The sequence below is a fragment of the Bufo bufo genome, chromosome 1, assembly GCF_905171765.1.
Source record: "Bufo bufo chromosome 1, aBufBuf1.1, whole genome shotgun sequence".
NCBI lineage: Eukaryota > Metazoa > Chordata > Amphibia > Anura > Bufonidae > Bufo > Bufo bufo.
In genome coordinates this window covers 255,964,916-255,988,531 of record NC_053389.1, presented here as the reverse complement: position 1 = coordinate 255,988,531, position 23,616 = coordinate 255,964,916, and the positions used below count along the sequence as shown (strand labels likewise).

The 23,616-nt window shown below is 44.1% G+C and overlaps 1 protein-coding gene and 1 pseudogene across 4 annotated transcripts in view; one reads left to right on the top strand and one right to left on the bottom strand.

Moving 5' to 3' along the window:
* FGD4 (FYVE, RhoGEF and PH domain containing 4) overlaps window positions 1-23,616 on the bottom strand; it is a 134,348-nt gene that overhangs the window by 78,056 nt on the left and 32,676 nt on the right. Inside the window, exon 1 of one of the 4 annotated variants that reach the window (XM_040439013.1) lies at window positions 15,969-16,094. The exons of 2 other annotated variants lie outside the window; for them this stretch is intronic. In XM_040439013.1, coding sequence (XP_040294947.1) covers window positions 15,969-15,978 — 10 coding nt within the window. In that variant the 5' untranslated portion in view covers window positions 15,979-16,094. Of the gene's footprint in view, window positions 1-7,267; window positions 7,675-15,968; window positions 16,095-23,616 lie in introns of those variants that run through there. One more of the 4 variants, XM_040439031.1, reaches the window with a different exon arrangement.
* LOC121006111 lies at window positions 19,194-21,632 on the top strand (annotated as a pseudogene).

The following is a 23,616-nucleotide window of genomic DNA, read 5'->3' as shown; positions in this document are numbered from 1 at the left end:
TCCCCAGGGCCTCTAGAGGAAAACTAACATAGCTGCCTTCACCTAGGACAGAGCAGAATTGGTTTTCTACTTTAAGTGGTATTGATGGCCTATCCTTCAGATAGGGTATCAATCGCAGATTTGTGGGGGTCCGACACCCAGCATCCCCATTATCAGCTGTCATCGGAAGCTAAACAATGGACAGAGCCGGAAGCAGAAGCTGTCCACTGTGTAGTAGCTGTTCCAGCTTACTACAGCTCAGCTCTCATTCGCTGTTTAGTTTCTGGTGCCTGCCTGAAACAGCTGATCATGGGGGTGCTGGGCGTCGGACTCCCACAATCTGATATTAATGATGTATGTGGAGGATAGGTCATCAATATCAAAAAGCTGGAATACCTGGAATACCCCTTTGATGACACTCTTCAGTCATTTCACAGTAGAATAACTTTTTGATCAATGCCTTTTTTTTTTTATTGAACAGCCCAGTAGTGCAGAGCTCACTCAAAACAGAAGATGGTCAGGAAGAAAAATGCCAGTTTAACCACATGACTGCAATGTTATTAATATGATTAATAATCTACTATGTACAGTACTTTGTCATGTCAGCATCAACAGTTATGAGAAAGGAGTTACCCTGTCAGCAACAAAGAGCACTCAAACCAACTTTCATACATTTTTCAGCCTTAAAGTATATTTTAGGGCATCAGATAGCCCTAGTCAGGAGGGTGACTGCATACATCCCAAATCTGGTTGGACAGTCCCGGGCTTAGGTGGCTGTCCTGTGATCCCGACACGGCTTAGGTATTTCCTGCTCTCAACTGTCCATAGGCGCTCTGAGGAGGACTTGTTGTTTCAGTGTCCTCTTCTGTCTGCAGTCGCTGAAGGACCTGTGATGACGTCAGCAGGCAGAGATCAGCAGTTGAAGGACCTGCAATGGTGTCACTGCCTTGGGATCAGTGCATGAAGAGATGAAACATAGCAGTGGAGAGAAGGTCCTGCTACTGATTCAACATAAGAGGCTGAGAGCCTGGGATATGCTGGGAGTTGTAGTTCTCTTGCACTCCCTCCCTGCTTGGAGTGAGTGATATTATTTACGTAGCACTGTAGGTTTGAAGTGAGCGATGGTTTAACATTGGACTGTATATTGGAGGGAGGGAGTGATGTTATTTACATGGGAATGTATGTTGGAGGGAGCTGGAGAGAGGAAGTGATGTAATTTACATAGGACTGCTGTACATTGGAGGAAGCTGAGGGAGGGTCTGATGTTATTTACATGGGACTGTATGTTGGAGGGGCTGAAAGGAGGGGAGCAATGCTATTTAGCCTATATGCACATGTATGCAAAGTGAGGACATTTTAAGTAACAGTCGTCACACGGTAATTTTTATAACCAATTAAAGTCTATGGGGGTGGTCATATGGATGTTCCTTTAACGGCCAAAGAATAGCGGCTGTCAGAAAGTAGGACATGCCGTATTTTGGGCTGTGAAATCAATGGGACAGTTTTAACATTCTTTTAGACAGGAGTGCACCCGTCTAACAGCTGTTAAAGCTGGCATTTCAGGGCTTTTGGAGGCTGGATGCAGCAGGACCTGTGCTCCCAGCGTGATGACGCTCTTAGTGTCAGGTCCTGCTGCCTCCAGCGAGGAGGGAGTGTCCCCGCACTTTTCTTTGTCGGCAGTAAAAAAAAAAAAAAAAAACATGGGGCACTATGGAAGACATTATGAATGCTGGGGACCATTATAGGGAACATAATTTATTCTGGAGGCCACTATGTGGCTTTATTTTCAATGGGGGGCACTATCGAGGACATTATATTGTACAGGCTTATCATGAAAAAATTTGCTGTGGCGCACTATCTGCGCCGCACAAAATGTCCCTCTTTCTTCTTTTCAAAACTTGAACCTATAATATACTTCCCTACTTCCTTGGTTGTTCAGTAATCAAATGAAATTGGCAAAATCTCCAGGACTTTAAACAGAACAGGATTCCCGCAAAGGCTGCTGGAAGCCGCCACTAGGGGGAGTTTGCTGCATAAGCATGTATATTGCTACAATTGACTTATATGTATGCAGGTACTGTATGTATGCCGAAGCTGCAGCCTAGGAATCCAGAATGTTATAATTTAATTCTATGGCTTCTGTCCTAAAAATATTGTTTTTTGGGGCATTCAAATTATATTTTTATGGGTTGACTCTTTATGGGATACCGATAAATTTCCAATAGGTGCAGCTCTCACCTTAAGAAAGAGGCCTTATCTCACACCTTCATGAATGGAAAGTTAGCAAGTTTGGCTATTTTCAGACGTCTCATATAAGATGAATGGAGGGAGCCAGACGTGTGGCCACTTCTTCATTCATGGTGGCACAAGACTAGACCCCTTTCTTCAGATATGAACGGGTCCCAGAAGTAGGACCAACATCTATGGGACATTTATGGCATATTCTTTGGATAGGCCATACATGTTCGGATGGCAAAGCCTCTTTAAGCTTCTAGGCCCAAATCTGTAACAGCCCCCCACCTACCATGTGATATTTATAATACTAGTCTTCTCATGTGGCATAGGGGCTTTTGCGACCTGTGAAGCACCTTGGATTGGGAAGGTTGCTACCTCTGCACCCCTGTCCACCTTTGCTGCTGATCCTGGTAATTGGGTCACCATGATGGCACCCTCCCCCCCCTATAGTTAAGCTCCTGCTGCTGACTATGGTGATAGGGGGAACCCTAGGAGAAAATAATTGATCGATGGAGGGTACTCCCACCCCCCTGCTCCGACCTGATACTAATAACCTAACCTAACCTCATTGCCTGTGCTAGAAAATTTACTTCATCCCTTCCCATGAATTATTTAACAGATTTTTTCCAAGGAGGGGGAATGAGCAGACTATCAGAAGAGATCCCTGAACACTTCAGCTGCGAGGAACATTCTGAAACAATTAACCAGCGACCATCAAGCTGCTGAATTAAAGCGCTTCAATGCAGTGACTCAGAATGCAGGGAGGTTCCCATACATGTCCCATGATATAGAGAACAAGCCAGAATGCTCTGTAATTCCGAAATGTAATCCCTCCTGATCCCGGTGACTACCCAGAAATATTTTTGGGGCGCATTTATTAAACAGTGAAGTGTGACAGAAGCTAACTGTTAGATGCTGGCTTTAATGAGAATGCCTACCTTGAAGGGGGGTATAGGGCAATATTGGATTGGTTGCTATGGGTTATGTGACATCATCACTGTTCTTTTGTATAATATTAGACAATAAGTATTTCTATGCCTTGTGTGGACTGTAATAGTAATCATCCAAAAAGTACAAAAAACAGGAATATACATTGATGGCCTATTCTTAAAAGGACTGTCTTTTTCAGGAATATACATTGATGGCCTATTCTTAAAAATATCCATACTTTTAACTGCTCCCCGATGCTCAATTCCAGCTTTGTAGCATCTGGGCTGTCTTCACTGCACTTACAGTGCCCACCTGACGAGGAGCAGGCAAGTATAGATCTTTTTACAAATTCCGCTGGAGATAGGTGATATTTAAAAAGAAATCCCGGACAACCCCTTCAAGAAACTTTGCCTGCAGCACCTTCGATTTGTGTCCAAGCACAGCAGCGAGGAAGTATGTGTGCTAGTACTGATAAGGCAGCTGAACTCCTAGGTCAACAGACCCTTTAAAGGGAACCTGTGCAGTGCCCCAGACGACCACTGTAAAGTGCTAACATTTGCTATTTTGGGTTAATACATTTTATGTGCTTTAATGTTTTTCCAAGAACTGAACATGGCAGCACTATTTAGTTTATTGTGCCCTACTCGGAAGGAGGAAGGCTGGACCTGTCTTCTCTGATGGAGGAGCTGAGGAGTGTAGAACATGCAACCAGAGAATGAGGAGATGCATGTTGCATGTGCAGTGTGAGCCCTACTCCAAAAAGCCTCCATCCTTGCATGCTGAGGAAAAGTTAGAAGGTAGAACAGAATATACAGATTATTGAGGGCCAATTTGAAGGACAGGTGGCAAAGAACAGACAGAAAGTGCACTCACTCATTTATGGCAACAGGCCTTACTGCTAGTGGGAAGGGTAAATTGCTTTGATGCCCAACACACTTTTACAACGGATAAGCTACCTGTTAAAAGATCTGCACCCCGCTGTGGGAACTGCAGCACATATCATGAATAACTGTGCACCCCTCTCAACAGACTCAGAGTCAGCCATCTTGCAGTTTGCTATTCCTGTTCACCCTTGGAAACCTTGTCTATGTACTCTGAACAGAATGAACTGAATGCTACCAATGTCTTAATGAACTGCCTAAACTACTTCGGTAAAGAACACTAGATATGTTACCCAGGGCCGGTGCAACCATATAGGCGAACTAGGCGTTCGCCTAGGGCGCCGGCCTGCTGGGCTCCCCCTGACTGGGGCTGCAGCCCTGGGCGAGCGGGTCTTGAGCCGCCCCCAGCGCCGTTACAGGGGGGCCAGGAGGTGGAGGTCCTTCTTAAATATGGCAGAGCAGGCATCTGCTTACCCTGATGGCAGGTGCCTGCTCTGCCAGTAAATTACCGGAGGAGAGGAGGCGGGCGGCAAGGGAGGCTGTTCTAGCAGCTCCCCACTCCTCCCTCGTGCGCCCTCTGTGATGCCGGAATATGACGTCATTCCGGACCCGGCATACTAAACGGCGCGCTGGAGGACTGAGGAGCTGCACCACACTGGACCCCAGGGAGGTGAGTGTTTAACTGAGTGAGTTTCTAACTGTGTATTTATGTCAGTGAGTGAGTGTATGTATGTCTGTCTTTCTGTCAGTAAATGTATGTGTGTCTGTCATTGAGTGTCTGTGTGTGTGTATGTCAGTGAGTGAGTGTATGTCAGCGAGTGTGGATGTCTGTCGTTCAGTAAGTGTCTGTGTGTTTGTCAGTGATTATATGTGTGTTTGTCTGCCAGTGAGTGAGTGTCTGTCAGTGAGTTTCTGTGTGTGTGTTTCAGTGGGTAGGTGTATGTCTGTCAGTGAGTGAGTGTGTGTCTGTCTGTGAGTGTATGTGTGTCAGTGAGTGTCTGTCAGTGAGTTTCTGTGTGTGTGTTTCAGTGGGTAGGTGTATGTCTGTCAGTGAGTGCGTGTCTGTCTGTCAGTGAGTGCATGTGTGTCTGTCAGTGAGTGTATGTGTGTCTGTCAGTGAGTGTATGTGTGTACGTCATTCAGTGAGTGTCTGAGTGCGTGTCTGTCTGTCAGTGTGTGTGTGTCTGTCAGTGAGTGAGTGACATGAGGGGGCGGCAAAATGGATCTTTGCCTAGGGCGGCAAAAATCCTTGCACCGGCCCTGATGTTACCACTACGCTGGCCTGATTATTGCCCCATCATTGCACTGTTGCCATTATTTGGCCCTGCACCCGCTCTCCCGCCTTGTACCCTGCCAACTGTTTACCATCAAGGACATCCCAACTACTGATGTCCCCAAAAGGCCCAGGGTTTGCCCCTAGGGGAGAAAGCATTACACTTTGAAATCAAATGGGCTGTCTATGTAATGCACAGACATGTGGTGTCCTCCAGAAAGAAAGAGCTGTTCTCTGCTCTCTCTAATCAAAGGAGATCCCAAATAAGAGACACTCCCAATGCCCGGGCCCCTCATATACATTATACTTACCTGGTCCCCAGCACCTGCGTCGCTCCTGATCCCCGCACTGCCACAGGTGCTGATGTTTTGATCCTTGCAACGGGGGGAGCAGCCAATAGCAGGCCGCGACGGTGACCGGCCTACCTAGCATCGCGAGTGACGAGGCAGCAGAGGCTGTGCGGGGATCAGGAGCAACGTGAGTGCCAAGGATCGGGTATGTATAATGTACACAAGGGGCCCGGGCATTGGGGGATGGGGGGGGGGGGGGGGGCATTATAGGGGTTGGATAACCCCTTTAACTCAAAATATTCTAGCTCCGTAGTAGAAATGGCTTACGATACAATAACCACAAAGTGTCCAGTTCCTAGCAGCAAGTGTTTAATTTTCCTGCAGTGCCCCCGCAGGAGAAATTAAGTATTACACACTTACTGTTCAAATGGACCCCTCTGTCAACCCAGAATCCCCTTATTGAATAGATGAATGTAAACCTGATGTGTGCTGTATATTTGTAAAAAGTGGAGCCCTATTCACATTGCTCACTCTCCAAACATCAGCTACAGTGCTCACTCTCCAACGTCATCTCTCGCCCACAGATCTTGGTCTAAGCAGCTGAACTTCACTGACACGACAGTATCACATCCCCTTATAGTGTAAATATCACAAGACACTGGTGAAGCAATACCCACAAAAATAGCACACACAGCTTTAAGCTGCAAGTATCACATTAACATGCAGGGTACATAGAACAAAGACATGACTCTACACCTATCTGTTTCTGGAAAAGATGGGTGACAATCTATATGTCTGCCAGCTTCCAGAGGGCCTGGCTGACACATCGCTTTCCTACAATCCTGAACGACAAAACTGTCTAGTGATGCGTTCCCAACTTCTATCTTGCTGCATAACTAGATACCTTGTTGGACTTATCTTTCAGGACCTCAGGAAAGCTGGGTGACAACTCCTTTGAGAGCTTTAATTGCAGCCTGATTGCCCAGCTTTTCCTGTAACATACAGAGATGGAAAGATGGATTTTTGGGGGTAAATGCCCTTTTAATTGCAGATATGGCCATTTTGATGTAAACGCTACTTAACTGAAAATCAAAGAAAGAAAAGGCAAAGTGAACAGGCGATCCATATCCGTCATGCCCCCCCAGACAGTGTGGAGTAAAGAAGGGGGTCCTTCATGGGTATCAGCCTTTCCAACAAGGGGCTATAGATCTCACTGCATTAGAAATACATAAGATCGAAACAAGGGACTTAATTGTTACCCTCACTGATCTGTACCCTGGAGAAATATGCCAAGCATGCACTCGTTCTCCAAAAAACTAAATCTCCTACACTATAGATCAGGGACAAACAAGACCAAGGCCTGAGGGCAAGAGGCCAGAGATGTTCTCCCTCTATGGGGAGGAGATACATAGCTACTGCTGAAAGTTCTGAATGGGGACTGCAAAATGCACCAAAACCACACATGATCGTGAAGATAGAAGATTGCTGCAATGGAAACCCCCCTCCCGTCCTCCCCTGCATCCTAGTGCAGCCTCCAGGTAGACCACCAGAAAGTCATAGACAACAAAGGGATTTGGTAATTCTCTGCATTATCTTCTAGTTAGAACCATGACCCCCCCCCCCCCTCCATAGGATATTGGAAAGCCTGACATTTTTGGAATGACCCATTCATCCCTTACCTGGGGGTATCCGGAATCCAGAAATGACGTGACCGCGTCCTGCATGGAATCCTGGATTAGTCCTTATTCTGGGTCAGTCCTAGGATTTTCCCCACTGCAGGTCTCCGTACCCACACTGTATTGCTTCCCAGCTTTTCTCCAGCAGGCTCCACATTCCAGTGGGGAGGGAACAGATGGCGATATCCGTGGCAACCGGCCTCAGCTTACTCTATTGGATGAATACGGCTCCTGCCTATTGGGCAACTAGTTTTTTTTTTTCACTCATTGTCCCTGTGCTTTGCAAATTTCTTAATGAAGGGACAAGCTGCCCCTGGCAATAGCAGAGCCTGACTGACAGGTGCAGATTTTTTTTTTTTTTCGATCTTTGTCCAAGTGCTCTAGTTTGCAGCATAAAAGACTTGAAGACGAGCTAGACTGTGAATGCAGAGCCGGGGCCAGGACTTTGTCAGCAAGAGGGTTTTTTTTTTTTCCCTTCCTTCTTCATTTCCACTGCAAAGGGAGGAACAAAACCATAGCGTGTGCCAAACCGAAAACTATTGTCTCCCATTCACAGATTAATCACACAGACCACACATGAACTTCATATGAGGGCTCTGGATGAGCATTTCCTTCTGGATTTATTATAGCTCAGCTCTGTCATGAATTACGGAGACTGGCTGCAATTAAATGTGCGTGCAGTCTGTAGAAAATACTTACCCGGAGGATAATAGAAGTGGTCCCTAGTTCAGGAGCATCTCCCTGTGTAACATGGACAGCATACTGATTTCAATGGGCACTGTGTAATACTTCATTCTTCCTGTGGGGGTGCTGCAGGGGAATTTAAAGCTTGCAGCCAGGTTCCTCCACAGATTACAGCTGATCAGTGATTGTCTGAAAATCAGGGCGGCGACTCTACTTACAAAAAGGGATTGTTTAATGGTTGTGGACACCTTTTGGGAGAATTTTTAATACTGTATTTCAATAATTTTGGGCTAAAAAAGATTTTTTTCAATCTACAAAATATTGCCCTATGCCTCACACTAAATCCCTCAGGGATCTGCTCAGTTTGTAGCTTTTCTCGCTCAACTCCTGACAGCTCATAAACACTCATATCTACATTCTTCTTTTTTTCAATTGGTCTTTAATAAACATTTTCAACAGCTTTTACTTTCACTACATCTACTTTGTTACCACATTTCTTTCTGCTTTACACTAAATCTGTCAGGGAGCTGCTCTAAGAGCCAAATCTGTAGTCGTTATCTCTGAACTCCTGACAGCTCCTAAACACTTATTTAAACCATATTCTTATTGGATTTATAAGATTGTAGCTATAATGTTTGTTTATGAGCAGTCAGGAGTCCAAAGATAAGACCTGTAGATTAAGCAGTCAGAGCAGCTCCCTGGGGGATTTAGCATGAGGTAGAGAGCAATATTCTATAGATGTAGTGAAAGTGAACGCTGTAGCGGAAAAACTGTTGACAATTTTTAATAAAGAGCAATTGAAAAAATAATTTTTATGACAAAATGAGTTAAATACAAAAGGTGTCCATATCCTTTAAAGCAAAACAACTCCTTCAAGTGGGTTTTACAGGCACAGCCTATGCTTAGGAACCCACTGAACATACCCTGCACTGGTGCTACTAAGCAGACAGTGTGCAGCAGGGGCAGATTGGGAACTTAAAGTGGCCCTGGGAAAAACCCTAAATATGACCCCATGTTGAAGGTGGGTCCAAATTGACAGAAGATGAGACAAATCAAATGGGCAGAGACAACAGAAGTAGGCAGGGCCTGCAATACCATGGTGTAGCACAGAAAACCACCCCTGCAGAACCAAATACCCCAGGGCAGCACAAAATACTGCACCCCAACCACAGTATTCAACTGTATGACAGTTGAGTTCAGGAGGGTACCTGTGGCCATTGAGTATCAGATTATTATGTACCTGGCCTGCGGCCATCAAGGGGGCTTCAGTGGCCACCTGAGCATCGGCCCACCAGAAAATTTCCCTGTAGGGTCTATGGCCAATCCGTCCCTCGTGTGCAGGTAGATGGACCCATGTAAACAATGTGAAGAGGTCACAGCGCTCGCATGAGTGATCTAGTCCTTTCAGACAATCGGTGAAGCAGGACACTTGCCAATCTCATATTGATGGTCTATCCTGAGGTATAAATTATCAATATCCTGAATGTGGAAAGCCCCTTTATTATTTATTCAGGTTGTGTACGCATGACTTGCACAGTACTACATTTTGCCCTATAAACTTGCTTTTATGTGCATTATATTTGTAAACTAGTATATCCTTTTATGTTACTGTAGTTCTCATCTAGCAAATATGCAGTCTTTTTATATTTTCACAGTAATACTTCCTCTAGATTAACGATTACCAACCGCTCCAGCTGTTGTGAAAGTACAATTCCCAGCATGCTTTAAGAGTTACTCATAGTATATATTGTGCAGTGCAAGGGGAATGTGCAGTATAACTGCCAGTGGCGTAACTATCGGGGAAGCGGGGGAAGCGGCTGCTTCGGGGCTCGGGCTGACAAGGGGCCCGGCTGCCCAGAAGCTGTGTCTCAAACAACTTAACATACAGTCTTAGTTCCAGGATGGGCCCGATCCTTTCACATACTGTGCATTGACGGTCATATTGGGGGCCCGTGCCTGGCCTGTTGTCCATCATCCATTCACTAAAAGAAGGCCGCCCACCCCACCCGCATAGATTGATTCCTTACTGGCACTGCCAGACAGCGCCTGCATAGCGCACCGTGCCGCCAGCTAGAGAAAAGTACAAGCCGGCAGGCGCAGCGTACTATGCTAATTAAACCTGCCTACCAAGTTCCTCACCTAAAGAAGGAGGGAGCAGGCACAAGGAGCAGAAAAGCAGCGCACATCACTCAGCATTTCAGGTATGTGCGCACTGCCTGTGCCCCCTGGCCCTTGCTTGCACCCCTCTGGCTCTTACCTGCGCCACCCCCGCCCTTTCCTGCAGGCAAGTTCTGGGCATGAGGAGGAGGAAGGGCAGTGGGAACGCAGGGCAGGGTGGACTAGAAGAGACTGTGGAGTCCTGGACTCTGTGTGAGACTGCGAGAGTAGAGGAAAGCAGGCCAGGTACAGCAGATTGCAGGCAATGTAGCTGCCACATCCACCCCAGCCTCCTGTATTATATGCATCTCTGCTATATTACAGTACAGAAGGCTGGCATTAGAAGGAGTGGGCAGAGGATGGGACCAGCCTCTGCCCACTACTTCCTGCACCAGCCTTCTGTAATAAAGCATGCGATACATAGCAGCCTCCCCCTCTGCTCGCTGTTCTGCCATCTACTACTGCTTATTTTGGCACTTTTATATATGCACACGTGATGCCAGGATGGTCCTGGGCTGGCATCGGGTGTGCACTTATATGTGCCATAATAAGCACTAGAACACAGCAGAACAGCGGCCAGAAAAGGGGAGGCTGCCATGTACTGCAAGCTATAGACAGGAGGCTGGCAGAGATTGGGATGAAAGTTCAAATCACCCCCTTTCCCAATGTTTTATATAAAGATAAACATATTAAAATATAAAAATACTAAAAACACTAAACACCCCCCTCCCTCCCCAATACACACATACACCAAACAAACAAAAAATTTATAAGGGCCCATAAACACGACTGTATGTCCTCCGAGACATATGGTCCGTGAGCGGGCCTGGGGGGGAGGGGGGGTATCCATACAAAAATTTGCTGTGGGGCCCAGTCACTTCTAGCTACGCCCCTGATAACTGCCATCTTATATAGATGAACTTTAGTGCACATACAACTTTCTTTTTTTTGTAGAGAAGACATGAGGTAGATTCCGAAGAGGTTCCCAATAATAAAATACAAGAGAAAGACACAGAACCTGCTCCATGTGAGGAGACCAATGCTATAAATCATTGATGATAGTTTAGCAGCCTAGGAACATCAAGTTACACCTCTACCTCACTCTATAGATGGTGCCCCCTGGTTTTGTGTCTCCACCTATAGAAACCAGTCATGTTTCAGCTGTTGCCATAGTCTAATAATCTCATACTGTGCAATATGACATGTTATTAACGGTCTAAAAAAAATCTAATTACAGATGAATTAGGTGGCTGGAAATGTGACCGTCTCTTCTATAATGTGTCAGTATGATGAATTTACAGGCTGTTGCTATACAATTACCTTATGAACCTTGTAAAAAGGATCTCTGCATAGCAGAATCCAGTTCAAGTTGCTTCATGTTTAAAAAAAATGTGTAGATATATAAAACAAAAAAATCTAAAACAAAAAAATCAAACAGCAGCACTAGTCCAATAGACCACGGGTGCAAAATCCTCAAAACCGCAGGCTCAGCAGTCAATTGTCATGACCGGCGTGCCGATCACATACGTGACGCAAGGGGAGGGAAAAGGGAAGGCCCTGTCCAAGGGAGAGGGAAAGGTGGTGACCCCTGACTCACCTTGCGGCTGGCACCTGACTGCCCTGACGTCCCTAGACGGGTTCCTCACCCGTACGCCGATCACGTGCCTAAACCCTGGCTTTCCCTAAGATGAGCCCTACGTAGTGAACAGGGCGGTGGGATCACTAGTCCGCACCACTGACAATAAAGGAAAACACCAAGGAGAGGACAGACAAAACAGACAAACACATAATCCCAGGTGGGCGACAACAGCAGACAACAAAAGCCCAACAGGGATCCGGAGGGTAACGTTCTGGAACAACAACCAGAGAACGCAGCTACACAGCTCCAGTGGGTCAGTATAGAAGTCCAGGCAGGAAGCTCTATATCTGGCAACCAGAGAAGTGAGAGATGGGAATATAAGGAGGTTGGGAGTGCTGGACAAGAAACAGCTGAGGAGAAGGAGCTACGGATCCCTGAGTGAGCCAAAAAGGATTGCAAGGCAAACCCAGAAAGCTACCATTAAGAAACAGCACTATCTTTATACATAGAGCGCGCAGCCACCCGCTGCGACTTCCTGACCCCGGGTATAACGGAGTCAGGCGTGGCTCTTGACACCCTCGTGACATCAATACAAGACTATATATATCCAAAAACGAGGCACCACTCCAAAATAAGGTGAAGATAGTGGACCCTTTATTGCAGAGGGGTCAATAAAGGGTCCACTATCTTCACTTTATTTTGGAGTGCTGCCTCGTTTTTGGATATATATATATATATATATATATATATATATACATATACATATACATATACACATACATATACACACACACACACACACACACACACACACACACACACACACAGTGGTCCCTCAAGTTACAATATTAATTGGTTCCAGGACAACCATTGTATGTTGAAGCCATTGTAATTTGAGTAATCTGTTCCAAAGCCCAAAAGTGTCATTCAAGATAAGAGAAAATGAAGATTTAAGAAAAATAAGCAGATAACTAAGACAGATTAAACAAGTCCTTACACATAACATTCAGGAATAGCTGCTTACTAGCAGCTAATACAGCTATTTAACCAGAGAAGTGGCCTCATTGGTTGGATCTGAGTCTGAGACATTGTATGTTGAGTCTGGTTTCAACTTACGATGGGTCAGAAAAGACCATTGTATGGTGAAAATATTGTATCTTGAGGGATCACTAATATATATATATATATATATATATATATATATATACACACATACACACACACACACACACATATATACACACACACACACTGTATATATATAGACCTTGATTGCATGGTCATTTTAATGGGGGTTGCAATCGTAACAGAACCCCCTAATGCCACGCCTTTCCCATAGCCACATATACATATATCCCAGCCATCCCTTATCTAGCAGGACAGTTCCAGATTCCATCTGCTGCCTGGGATAGGTTGTCACATGTTTCCATTTCAACTGTATCTATGTCCACCAACATTGCAGGATGATCAAAGATTTCCCTACTGCTAGAACTCCAAGTCATCAGCTGTTATTTTTGAGGGAACCTGGTTATAAGTGTTTAGTTCCCCTACAGTGCCCCCACAGGAGACATGAAGCATTACAGGGTAAAACATTCAAATCAATGATCTGTGTGTGGCATTTCTGTGCATTATACTTACTCATTAAAGGAAACCTGTCATCATGTTTATGCTGCCCATACTAACGGCAGTATAAAGTAGAGACAGGTGAGTTGATTTCAGCGGTTTGTCATTTAAAAGTAAGTGGTTGCCAAGAACCAACATCGCAATCATTGCAGACTGGGCTTGGAAAAGAGTCACGGCCACCTGAGAAGAGTCATGGTTATTATTAAATTCCTGCTCTCCTGCCCACCTGCTGATGATTGACAGTCTTCTACCTGCCAATCATCAGCAGATGGGTGAGAGAGCAGGAGATTAGGAATAACCAGGACTCTTCTCAGGTAGATTTGACTCTTTTCAAGGCCTGGGCTGCAATGATTACGATGCTGGTTCTCAGCAACCACTTACTTTTAGCTCATGAGTGACACACCGCTGAAATCAACATTTCTGTCACTAATTTATGCTGCCCTCAGTGAGGTCAGCAAAAAATTGATTACAGGTTCAAGGGGCACTAAAATTTTGAGTCTATCTTCTCTCCATCTACTGTGCAATACACTGTATTATTCCCTGTTATTAGCCATTTCTTGCTGTAATAGTCTTCAATAGAATGATTGCTTAGGGTTGTACCTATAGGGGTTGCTGTGGTAGTGGTGGCACCTGGGCCCTGGTGTCCGATGGCCTCAAAGGCCTCTCTGAAACACAATAAGGCATCAGTATTATTCACAGACACTTGGTAGAGGCCCAAAAGCTCCAATGTATGCCTCTTGTTTAGACCCATGGTCTCCAACCTATGGCCTTCCAGTTGATACAAAACAGCATGCTGAGGGTTGTCGTTTCACAGCAGCCAAAGATTGGAGACGACTGGTATGGACAAACTCTTACCCCAATGACCACTACTTTGTGACATCTCTGAGAACCTCTATGAACATTTACATACAATGATATTAGTAGCTCATCTTAGAACTTTTATTTCATGTTTAGCAATGGATGCTGGACCACTGGACATTTTCCTGATAATCAGTAATTGCGAATATATTAGTTGGGTATCTGAAATTGTGGACCATTAGAATTTATATTACAAGATATTTTGAAATACAACTTACAGAATGTGCAGTGAGCATATAGAATGTACCCCTGACCCCCCTGATAAGGTGTAATGGCCTCCTTGCCTGAGAAGCTATAGAGAGTCTAGCACCAAATATGGCTTTTTGTCCAGTTACCAGTGATTGTAATCTGGGATCACACTTTTATGTTCCAGCATTTACAGTCTGTATAAATCTAAGTCCCTGATGGTTTATACAACGGACTATTCTGCAAATGAGCTGGAGAAACAGCAGAGACATTTCCAAGTAAAGATATGAAGCAGATCTCATGATAAAACATTTTACAGCTTCACGTGAGCACATTTCCTATGGGACAAATACTGCCCTATAGGGCCAAGGTAATGTTATCATATACAGCTTACGATATAAGGAGAAATAAAATAATAAAAAAGACCACCATTTCTGGCAAACCGTTACAGGAAAGTTTGGTGGCAACCAATTTCATACTTACCAACACTGCAGTTGGCAAAGTAGGGACAAGTTGACCCCCCCACCCCAGGTACACTCCCAAACCGAGCAGGACTGCCCATTTTCAGGCCATGATTTGCAGAGACTGTCTCTGAAAATTAGGCTGAAGACAGGAACCTGAGAGGAAAATGAAGACTACCTGGTATAATTTAGCACTATATGGTATTATAGTATTAGAGTATGAGGGAACCACAAGGTAGAATTAGGTGAGCTCTACTTTGTATTAGTAGACAATATTATTTGGAAACTGCACATTATTTGAACACGATATCGTGGTTATTGTGGGCTGTATATGCCACTGTTATCTTGGCGTTATATGGTGGGTACAACATCATTATGTGGTCTAAAAGTATAAGAAAAAATAAAAATGGCAAGTTACTTTGTTTGCTGCCCAGGCCCCAATCTATATAAAACCATAAGTGGCCATACCAACCATGTGGAAGAAGTATGATGCCAACCTGATTCATAGCAGATGTATGGGATACCTGTATAGTAGTGCTCCAACCTAAGTCAGACATATCCTACAGACACATCATACACATCTATGGCTAAAATTTCCCTTTAAGGATACAGTACCTTACTATAAGGGCACCCAACCAGTAAAAACATCTTTTACATTATAGTTTTCCAAACAAAATGTCTAAAAGCACTTTTCAATAACTGAAAGTATTGCACTCCCTAAGCCAACAGATCACCATAAAATAAACCATCAGATGACTTACTATAAACCTAAAAGCCAAAAACCAGAGCAAAACCATAAGCAGCCTAAAAACAGCAATAATATCATAATAATAGAATAACAGCCTAATTGTGAGAAACAATGGAGGCTGCACATATTCAACTCATTACGGCCAAACCACAGAGTTTAGCGGGGGCAAGAAAAATGAAGTACACAACTAAAGAGGAACTGGTGGGTGGGTGTTACTCCAATTATGGGGTTATAGGCAGGTTGTAGCTGTAGGAGGTCTCACCGGGGCCCCTCTGCCACATATGAAGACACCAGTATTATACATGGCACATAGTAGATAAAGGATTTAGATACAGACTTACAAATGTTCCACCTCTGATATTTGTATTATTAAGAACAGAAAAAAAAAAAACAAACAGCCATACTCACAACCCCCCATGAGTAGCTCCTCTCCGGATGTCTCTACATTTCTGCCAAAATTCTCCCACCAGTCCACCAAAAATCCTTCTTTAGAGCCATATGTCTAGATAGAGCCGGGGTCACTACCAGCGTTAATATTAGGGCAGCTGTATAGGAAATGCTGTATATTTTGTAAAGCTGTGAACAATTTGCAACCACAGGAAACTTGCAAGAGTATTTCAAAACACGAAGGAAACGGTTCCTCAGACGTGTTGTTTTGGATTGTTCAAAGCCCCCCTTACCTTCCCTGCTTCCTTGCTATGCATGGACGGTGCATACTTCATATTAAAGGGAATGTGTCATCAGAAAATGACTTATTCAAGCTTTTGTGTTAAAGATATACGTTTTCGAATTTTTGGTGATTTTTTTTAATTTTCTATATATCTTTGAGAGACACAATGGGCAGGATAAGACTCTATGGCAGAGTTTTCTAGGCATGTTCTGTGACCTGTGCAGAGGTCAGGAGGGAGTAGATAAGCTGTGATATCACCTATTGGGAATGGTGGATCTTGTGTTATCTATGGGCCCTAGATGAACCTTCTCTCTGAGATGCCGTAAATTTTTCTAACCGCAAACCCAGACATTTGCATATTCCAGGGCTGCAAATATGGAGCCTAATTTATTTCAGTTTTTGCCCCAAATTTCCCTTAAATTAGTAATTATAATTTTTGATAACATTTTATACTTCACTATTTATTTTTTATCTTAAATTTAACAAAAACATGTTTACAAAAATTGACAAAAATACATTTTAATCTGTACATTCTCCAGAGGATAAGAGCAGATCTGAACTCTCGTGGAAACTGTGTCCTATTTCTTCATTTATCTAAATGACAGGAAATTTCTCAGAGCTGGAAAATGTCAACTTCTTTCTTGTAGGCAAGGTTCCCTCGTCTTTGTGAAAAGGACTTTTTGTTTTCAAAGCTGAAGAAAGACTCAGCTACAGCACATGTCTGCAACAATGGAGAGTAATTCTTAATCCTAATGTATTTATGTTTAACCCATTAGCCAGTCAATGCACCACAAAAGCCTTCAGTTATGTCAGGGGCAGGAGAGTAAAGAGGGTAAACTATGATGATGTGAAACAGTGTGTGTCACTGCTGAGTGGAGACTGCCTGTCCATTCTTCAGTGTCCTGTGTTACAACTGTATTCCTGGCATTGACAGATTCTACTGGATTAAAATAAAAAGGGTCTGTTTTATTTCCAGAAACAGCGCCACTCTTGTCCTTTGGTTGTGTCTGGTATTGCAGCTTAGTCTCGTTCAATTAAATACTGCAATACCAGTGACAACCCACAGACAAGAGTGGCACTGTTTCTGGGGAAAAAAGAGCCTTTATTTTATTCCTTAAAACCCTTTAAGAAACAATGCTGCCTCAGTTACAGACCAATCTACAGTTACCAAAAATGGTAGCCATTGCCGTTCCTGCAGAGGTTGTCACCTACTGTTTTCCCCAATCTGGGTCACCAAACAAATGTCATTGCACTGAATGAACATTGACAAGGTGAAAGGTTAAACTCCATTTTCCATTTATTCACACTTTTTCAGGTGGAATAACAGAGGAACAACACAAAATAGAGTTCTACAAAAAGATGCGCAGTTTGGATCTCAAAGCGGGGATAGCGCATATGCCAACTGCACTCTTGCCAGCACATGCGCAAGATTGTTGGGCCAGGCATCGAACAGTCAATCCCAGGCAAGCTGTGTCCATCGGTGGGGGGGGGGGGAGGGAGTGGCAAAGAGTGAAACGCAGAGGTGAAACAGTGCACTGCGGGGCTAGGCCCGCCACTCAGTGCCCTGAGCACCTCAATATCATAAAAGTATGAATTTCTCAAAGACAACACATTGGATTGCTGCAAGAGAGGGGTCTTTGCCTCAACATGATCAACCCTCCCAGGCAGTATGCCTGGTTTTCTATGGTTGTTCTTGCTGACATTTGCTCTTGCTAAACACTTGGGTCAGATCTTCCTATCAGTACCCAACGTGTATGACCCTTTCCTGTTCTTTGCCATAGACACACAACAGAGATTGACCTTTCACTTTCTACAGCGAGTGGAGTACGCCCATGCATGTCAACGTCCTTCTACTGAGGGCCAAACTGCTATTCAGAGTACAATTCATCTGAGCAGTACTGTTGAAAAATGGCCACTCTCACCGCAGTTTCATAGCCCTTAACAGTTTCCTTTTCCAACAAACCAAAATAAGGATCTGAGCAAGTCTGAACTGTTCCAGTACCCTATAGTGCATGCTGCTATGAGCGGTAACTAAACTTTGCTTCCCTTTAACCCTTCAGACGCTGCATCATTTCTGTGCTGGGCAACAATCTTTTAAAGATGCATTTTTAGTGGTTCTTCTATAGTGATCGTGACGACTATAGATGAGCGACTTTATGAAAAGTTCAATTCGGCTGAGTCGCCGAATTTTACAAAGAAATTTGCTTTGTGACAAATAAGTTCGTCACAAAGCGCCTTTTTTTTTTTTTTTAAGTAGCAGATGCAATGACAGAAAGCAGCGATAGCGCCGCCCTCCGTCATTGTACCCCTCAGATGCCGCATTCATACATGATTGCGGCATCTGAGTGTAAAAACAGTGTGAAATTAACATAAAATTATTTTCTTTATCAAACTTAACGCCTCCATTTGCTCGCGACGGGCCGGCCGCCTCCATCTTGCTTGAAGATCTGGAGCGAAATCTTGCGCAGCGCGAGATTACGTCATCACGCCGGGATTTCGGCCGAGATCTTCAATCAAGATGGAGGCTGGCAGGCCCGTCGCGAGTAAATGGAGGAAGTAAGTATGATTTATTTTTTGTTTTTAACACTATTTCAGGTTAAATCGATTCGCTGACACGAAGCACGAGGAAATTCAGCTTTGAGGCGAATCGAATTTATCCTGAAATTCGGATCGAATTCCACTTCGTGGGATGCGATTCGCTCATCTCTATTGACGACCAGTCACGGTCAAGGATGCCAGAATTGACAAAACCTGGTAGAAATATCAGAAGCGGAGGACGGAGCAGAGGAAATCAAGTATTTCTTCCTGAAGTTTTCCCATCTCAAACAATAATGCATAGGATATGCCTTATACGTGCGGTTCCTGCCTCTGGTATCCAGCAGAAGAATAAATGGGAAAGTGTAGGACATTAAAAAACGGGGTCTAATTTTATTTTATTTTTTCCTCCCCTGCTCCTGGACAAGATGGCAAATGCAGAACAGAAGAGGAAAAGGACCTGCAGGAAATTCACATACAGAGGTGTGGACTTGGACCAGCTGCTTGTATGTCCTATCAGCAGATCATGCAGCTGTACTCTGCCTGTCAACTCAAGAATCTGAACAGGGGTCAAATGGAACTCTCCTCTGAAGCATCTGCGCAGGGCTAAGGAGGAAGATCTTCCCATCGAGAAACCAGAGGTCATAAAGACTCATCTGGGAGACTTGATCATGGGACCAGAAATGCAAGGAAAATCCTTCAACATAGCTGAAATGAAGCCCAAGATGTTTGGCCATTACCTGGGTGAATTTTCTACCACCTACAAGTACAGTGACCCGGAGGGGAGGCGAAGAGGTGAATGGGATTGTCAGTGGCTATGCTGGCCATAGTAGTGCTCACAGTTCATAATGGCAATCTCCCCCTTTGGTGCTCCTTGGTGCCATGCAGTGACTGGAGGGCACACAGTTTCTTGCCTTCAGGCACACCCTGGTGGTAGTTGGGGTGCCCTAGATGTTAGGTGTTGCTCTTTTTGCAAGGCAGGGGTCAGGTGCAATAGCGAGCGAAGGTGAAGTCAGGCCAGTTGGTATTAATAAAGAAGTCTCACTTTACAAAAGTGCAGTCTAGGAGTAGTAGTACACCTTACAATAACAAGGCACAATTGCAATGCATGTAATGCAGTGAAATCCTTTCCCAATAGCAGTGTATGGACAGCAGCAATGATGGAGGTTGTAGTACTCTATCTCCTTGTCTCTCTAAAATCCCCCAACAGAACCATAGGCTGGCAATGAGGTTCTTGTGAAATGTTTCTGCAGTTCCCAGGCTAAGGGGAGCCGATTTAAGATACAGCTGTGAAAAGGTGCATTAGCAGTGTTCCCTCACGCAGCATTAAAGGGGTTCTACAGTTTGTTTTAACTGATGATCTATCCTCTGGATAGATCATCAGCTTCTGATTGGCGGGGGTCCGACACCCGGGACCCCCGCCGATCAGCTGTTTGAGAAGGCAGCGGCGCTCCAGCAGTGCCTCGGCCTTCTCACTGTTTACCGCAGGCCCAGTGACGTCACGACTTGTATTAACTGGCCTGGGCGGGGCTAAGCTCCATTCAAGTGAACAGAGCTTAGCCCCGCCCAGGCCAGTGATACTAGTCGTGACGTCACTGGGCCTGCGGTAAACAGTGAGAAGGCCGTGGCGCTGCTGGCTCGCCGCTGCCTTCTCAAATAGTTGATCGGCAGGGGTCCTGGGTGTCGGACCCCCGCCGATCAGAAGCTGATGATCTATGCAGAGGATAGATCATCAGTTAAAACAAACTGTAGAACACCTTTAAGGTCTCTCTGTCATATCTGTGCATAATATCTTGCTAACTGAGTCCAATGCACTGCCTTGCAGATTTTGGACCTTCTGATTTCTTTCTCTCTGGATCAGTTTCAATGGTAATGTAGCATATTTGGCTGTAGAAGTCCTGGCGATGAAGGTTCTCTGAGCTTGGGCCTAGATCTTAAGAACTGGCACATATACGTCCTCACTGTAGCACAGCTAAGAACAGACTCTCTAACCAGGGGCAGACCCAGGTCCATCTCCTGGTAACCTAACAGGATGAGTCAAGGATTTAACCATTAATTGTCCATACAATGCTATTAGGTACACAAATATGGCAAATTTAACTCAGCAATATACATTACAGGCACGGCAGACTTGATATTGGTGCCACTTACTCCTCCAGGTTTATTCCACTGAAGGAATCTGCCTACATTGTAACTAAAGCTAGTCTTTCAAAAAAAGGCTCTGCTGTCTTTTCCCCCCAAGAAGCAGTGTCATCCTGGTCCATGGACTGTCTCCGGTATTACAGTTCAACCCTAGTCATCAAAGTGAAGCTGAGCTGCAATACCAGACAAAAGCCAAATACATTGATGTGATTGAGGACCAATATCCTGATCCTTTTTAGAGCATTTTTTCTTCACAATGACTAACCATGAAATGACTTCATTCAATATTACTTTATTTTAGTGTCTTGGAGACACAGGGCCCGTCTTCCCATAATGCATTGCTCTAGCGTGACCTACATGACTGTTGCTTTGTGAAAACCCAACCTGTCCTATTCATCTGTCAAAGTAAATTAGCACAAGGGATGAATAAGAGACGCCCTGCGCCTCAGAAATAAAGGGAAGGCTCTATTTGACACTAAGGCCAAGAGTCCTTCTTGCACAATAATAAGTGATTTTAGGAGCAGCTCTCAGAAAACCTTTGAAATCCTTTTCTAAGAGATATCAGAAGTGGAGGCCATGGCGGCTTTATCCAACTCCAGGATGGAAAATCAATATTTATGAATCAGCATCAAGGGAGCTGAGAAAGGCACAATTATAAGGAATGCATTTGTTAAATCGACTGAATGTCATTTTATAGTGTACAGTTAGGAAGGACAAGAAGCAAATCAAAGACCTTCCCCTTATCTGGAGTCAACCTCACATTCCTTTTACAACCCCATTCACTTATAACCAAATCACAGTCCATCTCCCAATCCCCAGTGCCACAGTTGAATTTATTGAAAGAACCTTACAGAATTCCACTAAACAATATATAAAGAGCAAAAAAACATAAGACTGGCTTCAGAATATTGTAACACAAGTTCATTTTTCCCCTTTTTTCTGCTTAAACGCAACACCATAGTCTATATGTTCACACTTTAAACAGAGCCCAAACATAACTTATTATAAAACATTTTCACCCTGTATATTCATTTATAAAGCACAAGGCAAGGTTTTTATCACACTGCACTAAGGCCGTGAACAAGGTCCTAGTGGACCGAAACGTTGGCCATTATTCAAAAGATCCAATTCTGGGATGGACAATAAATGAATTATCTCTGATTATCTGAAAAACGAGTGCCGTGGTTTCTTCCTATTTTATCACACTGCTGACATGACCTTCACTCTAACCAGATGCGCTTAATTTGCGGCAATCATTAATAAACTACTCCAAAAGTAAGTGAGTATTTGATGAAGTACAGAGAGAAACCTATTAAATGTGTAATTTATTAAAACTAAAACATACAGCCTGTTAGCACGACACTTAAATAACTACATTATTACAATGCCATCTGCTGGGCAAATTATAATATACAGTTCATACCCATCCATTTAACTACCAACTCTCTCTCCCATCTATCTCGCTCTTCTATCTATCTATCTATCTATCTATCTATCTATCTATCTATCTATCTCAAAGAGATCCACGGCACTTCCTTATATAGAAAAGTGTATATTTATTCACCAATCTCAGCGTTTCGGTCCAAACACTGGAAACTTTCTCAAGCAGTGATACAAACAGTGGGTACACAGAGCATATAAAAAGGGTGGTCAATATAAATCAATTATCAATTTATTGTGTGACAAAAATCAATTTACAGTGCATATACAAATGTAAAATTCATGATTATAAAATATATCCCATATTATATGATACAGGTACATGATTTGGAGCCCTAAACAGATTAAACAAATTGATCCCCCCTTCAACCTTGAATCAATTCAAAACTATCTTACAGTACTTGAATACAACACAGGTCACTTGCAGTCATAGGCTACTTTCACACTAGCGTTCGGAGCGGGTCCGTCTGATGTCTGCTCAGACGGATCCGCTCCTATAATGCAGACGTTTGCATCCGTTCAGAACGGATCCGTCTGCATTATAAATTTCTAAGTGTGAAAGTAGCCTGAACGGATCCGTCCAGACTTTACATTGAAAGTCAATGGGGGCGGATCCGTTTGAAGATTGAGCCATATAGTGTCATCTTCAAACGGATCCGTCCCCATTGACTTACATTGTAAGTCTAGACGGATTTGCTTGCCTCCGCACGGCCAGGCGGACACCCGAACGCTGCAAGCAGCGTGGGTGTCCGCTCACTGAGCGGAGGCTGAACGCTGGCAGGCGGATGCATTCTCAGTGGATCCGCCTCCACTGAGATTGCATTAGGGCTGGACGGCTGCGTTCGGGGCCGCTTGTGAGCCCCTTCAAACGGAGCTCACGAGCGGATACCCGAACGCAGGTGTGAAAGTAGCCATATACAGTATAAAATACAATAAAGTTACATCCAGTAACTCACAGGCAACATCAACTCTGATTGGAATCCTTCACTTTCCTTGTGTTTTTTATCTTGCCCACACCACCATGGCAATTTCTCCTGACAACTAAGCTGGCAACATTGCAAAATTAAATCGGACTCCAGACCAGACCCCTGATGTAATACAGGCTAAAGACCGGATACCTAAGTTAATTGAAACCTCAGAGAAGAACTCAATAGTCAGGAGGGAAGAAGCCCGATAAAGATACATGTTTCTCTAATAAGATATAGTACGCTTCTCAACATTGAAATTGCAACACCAAGAAGGAAAAGTTGTGGAATTATGGAAATCACC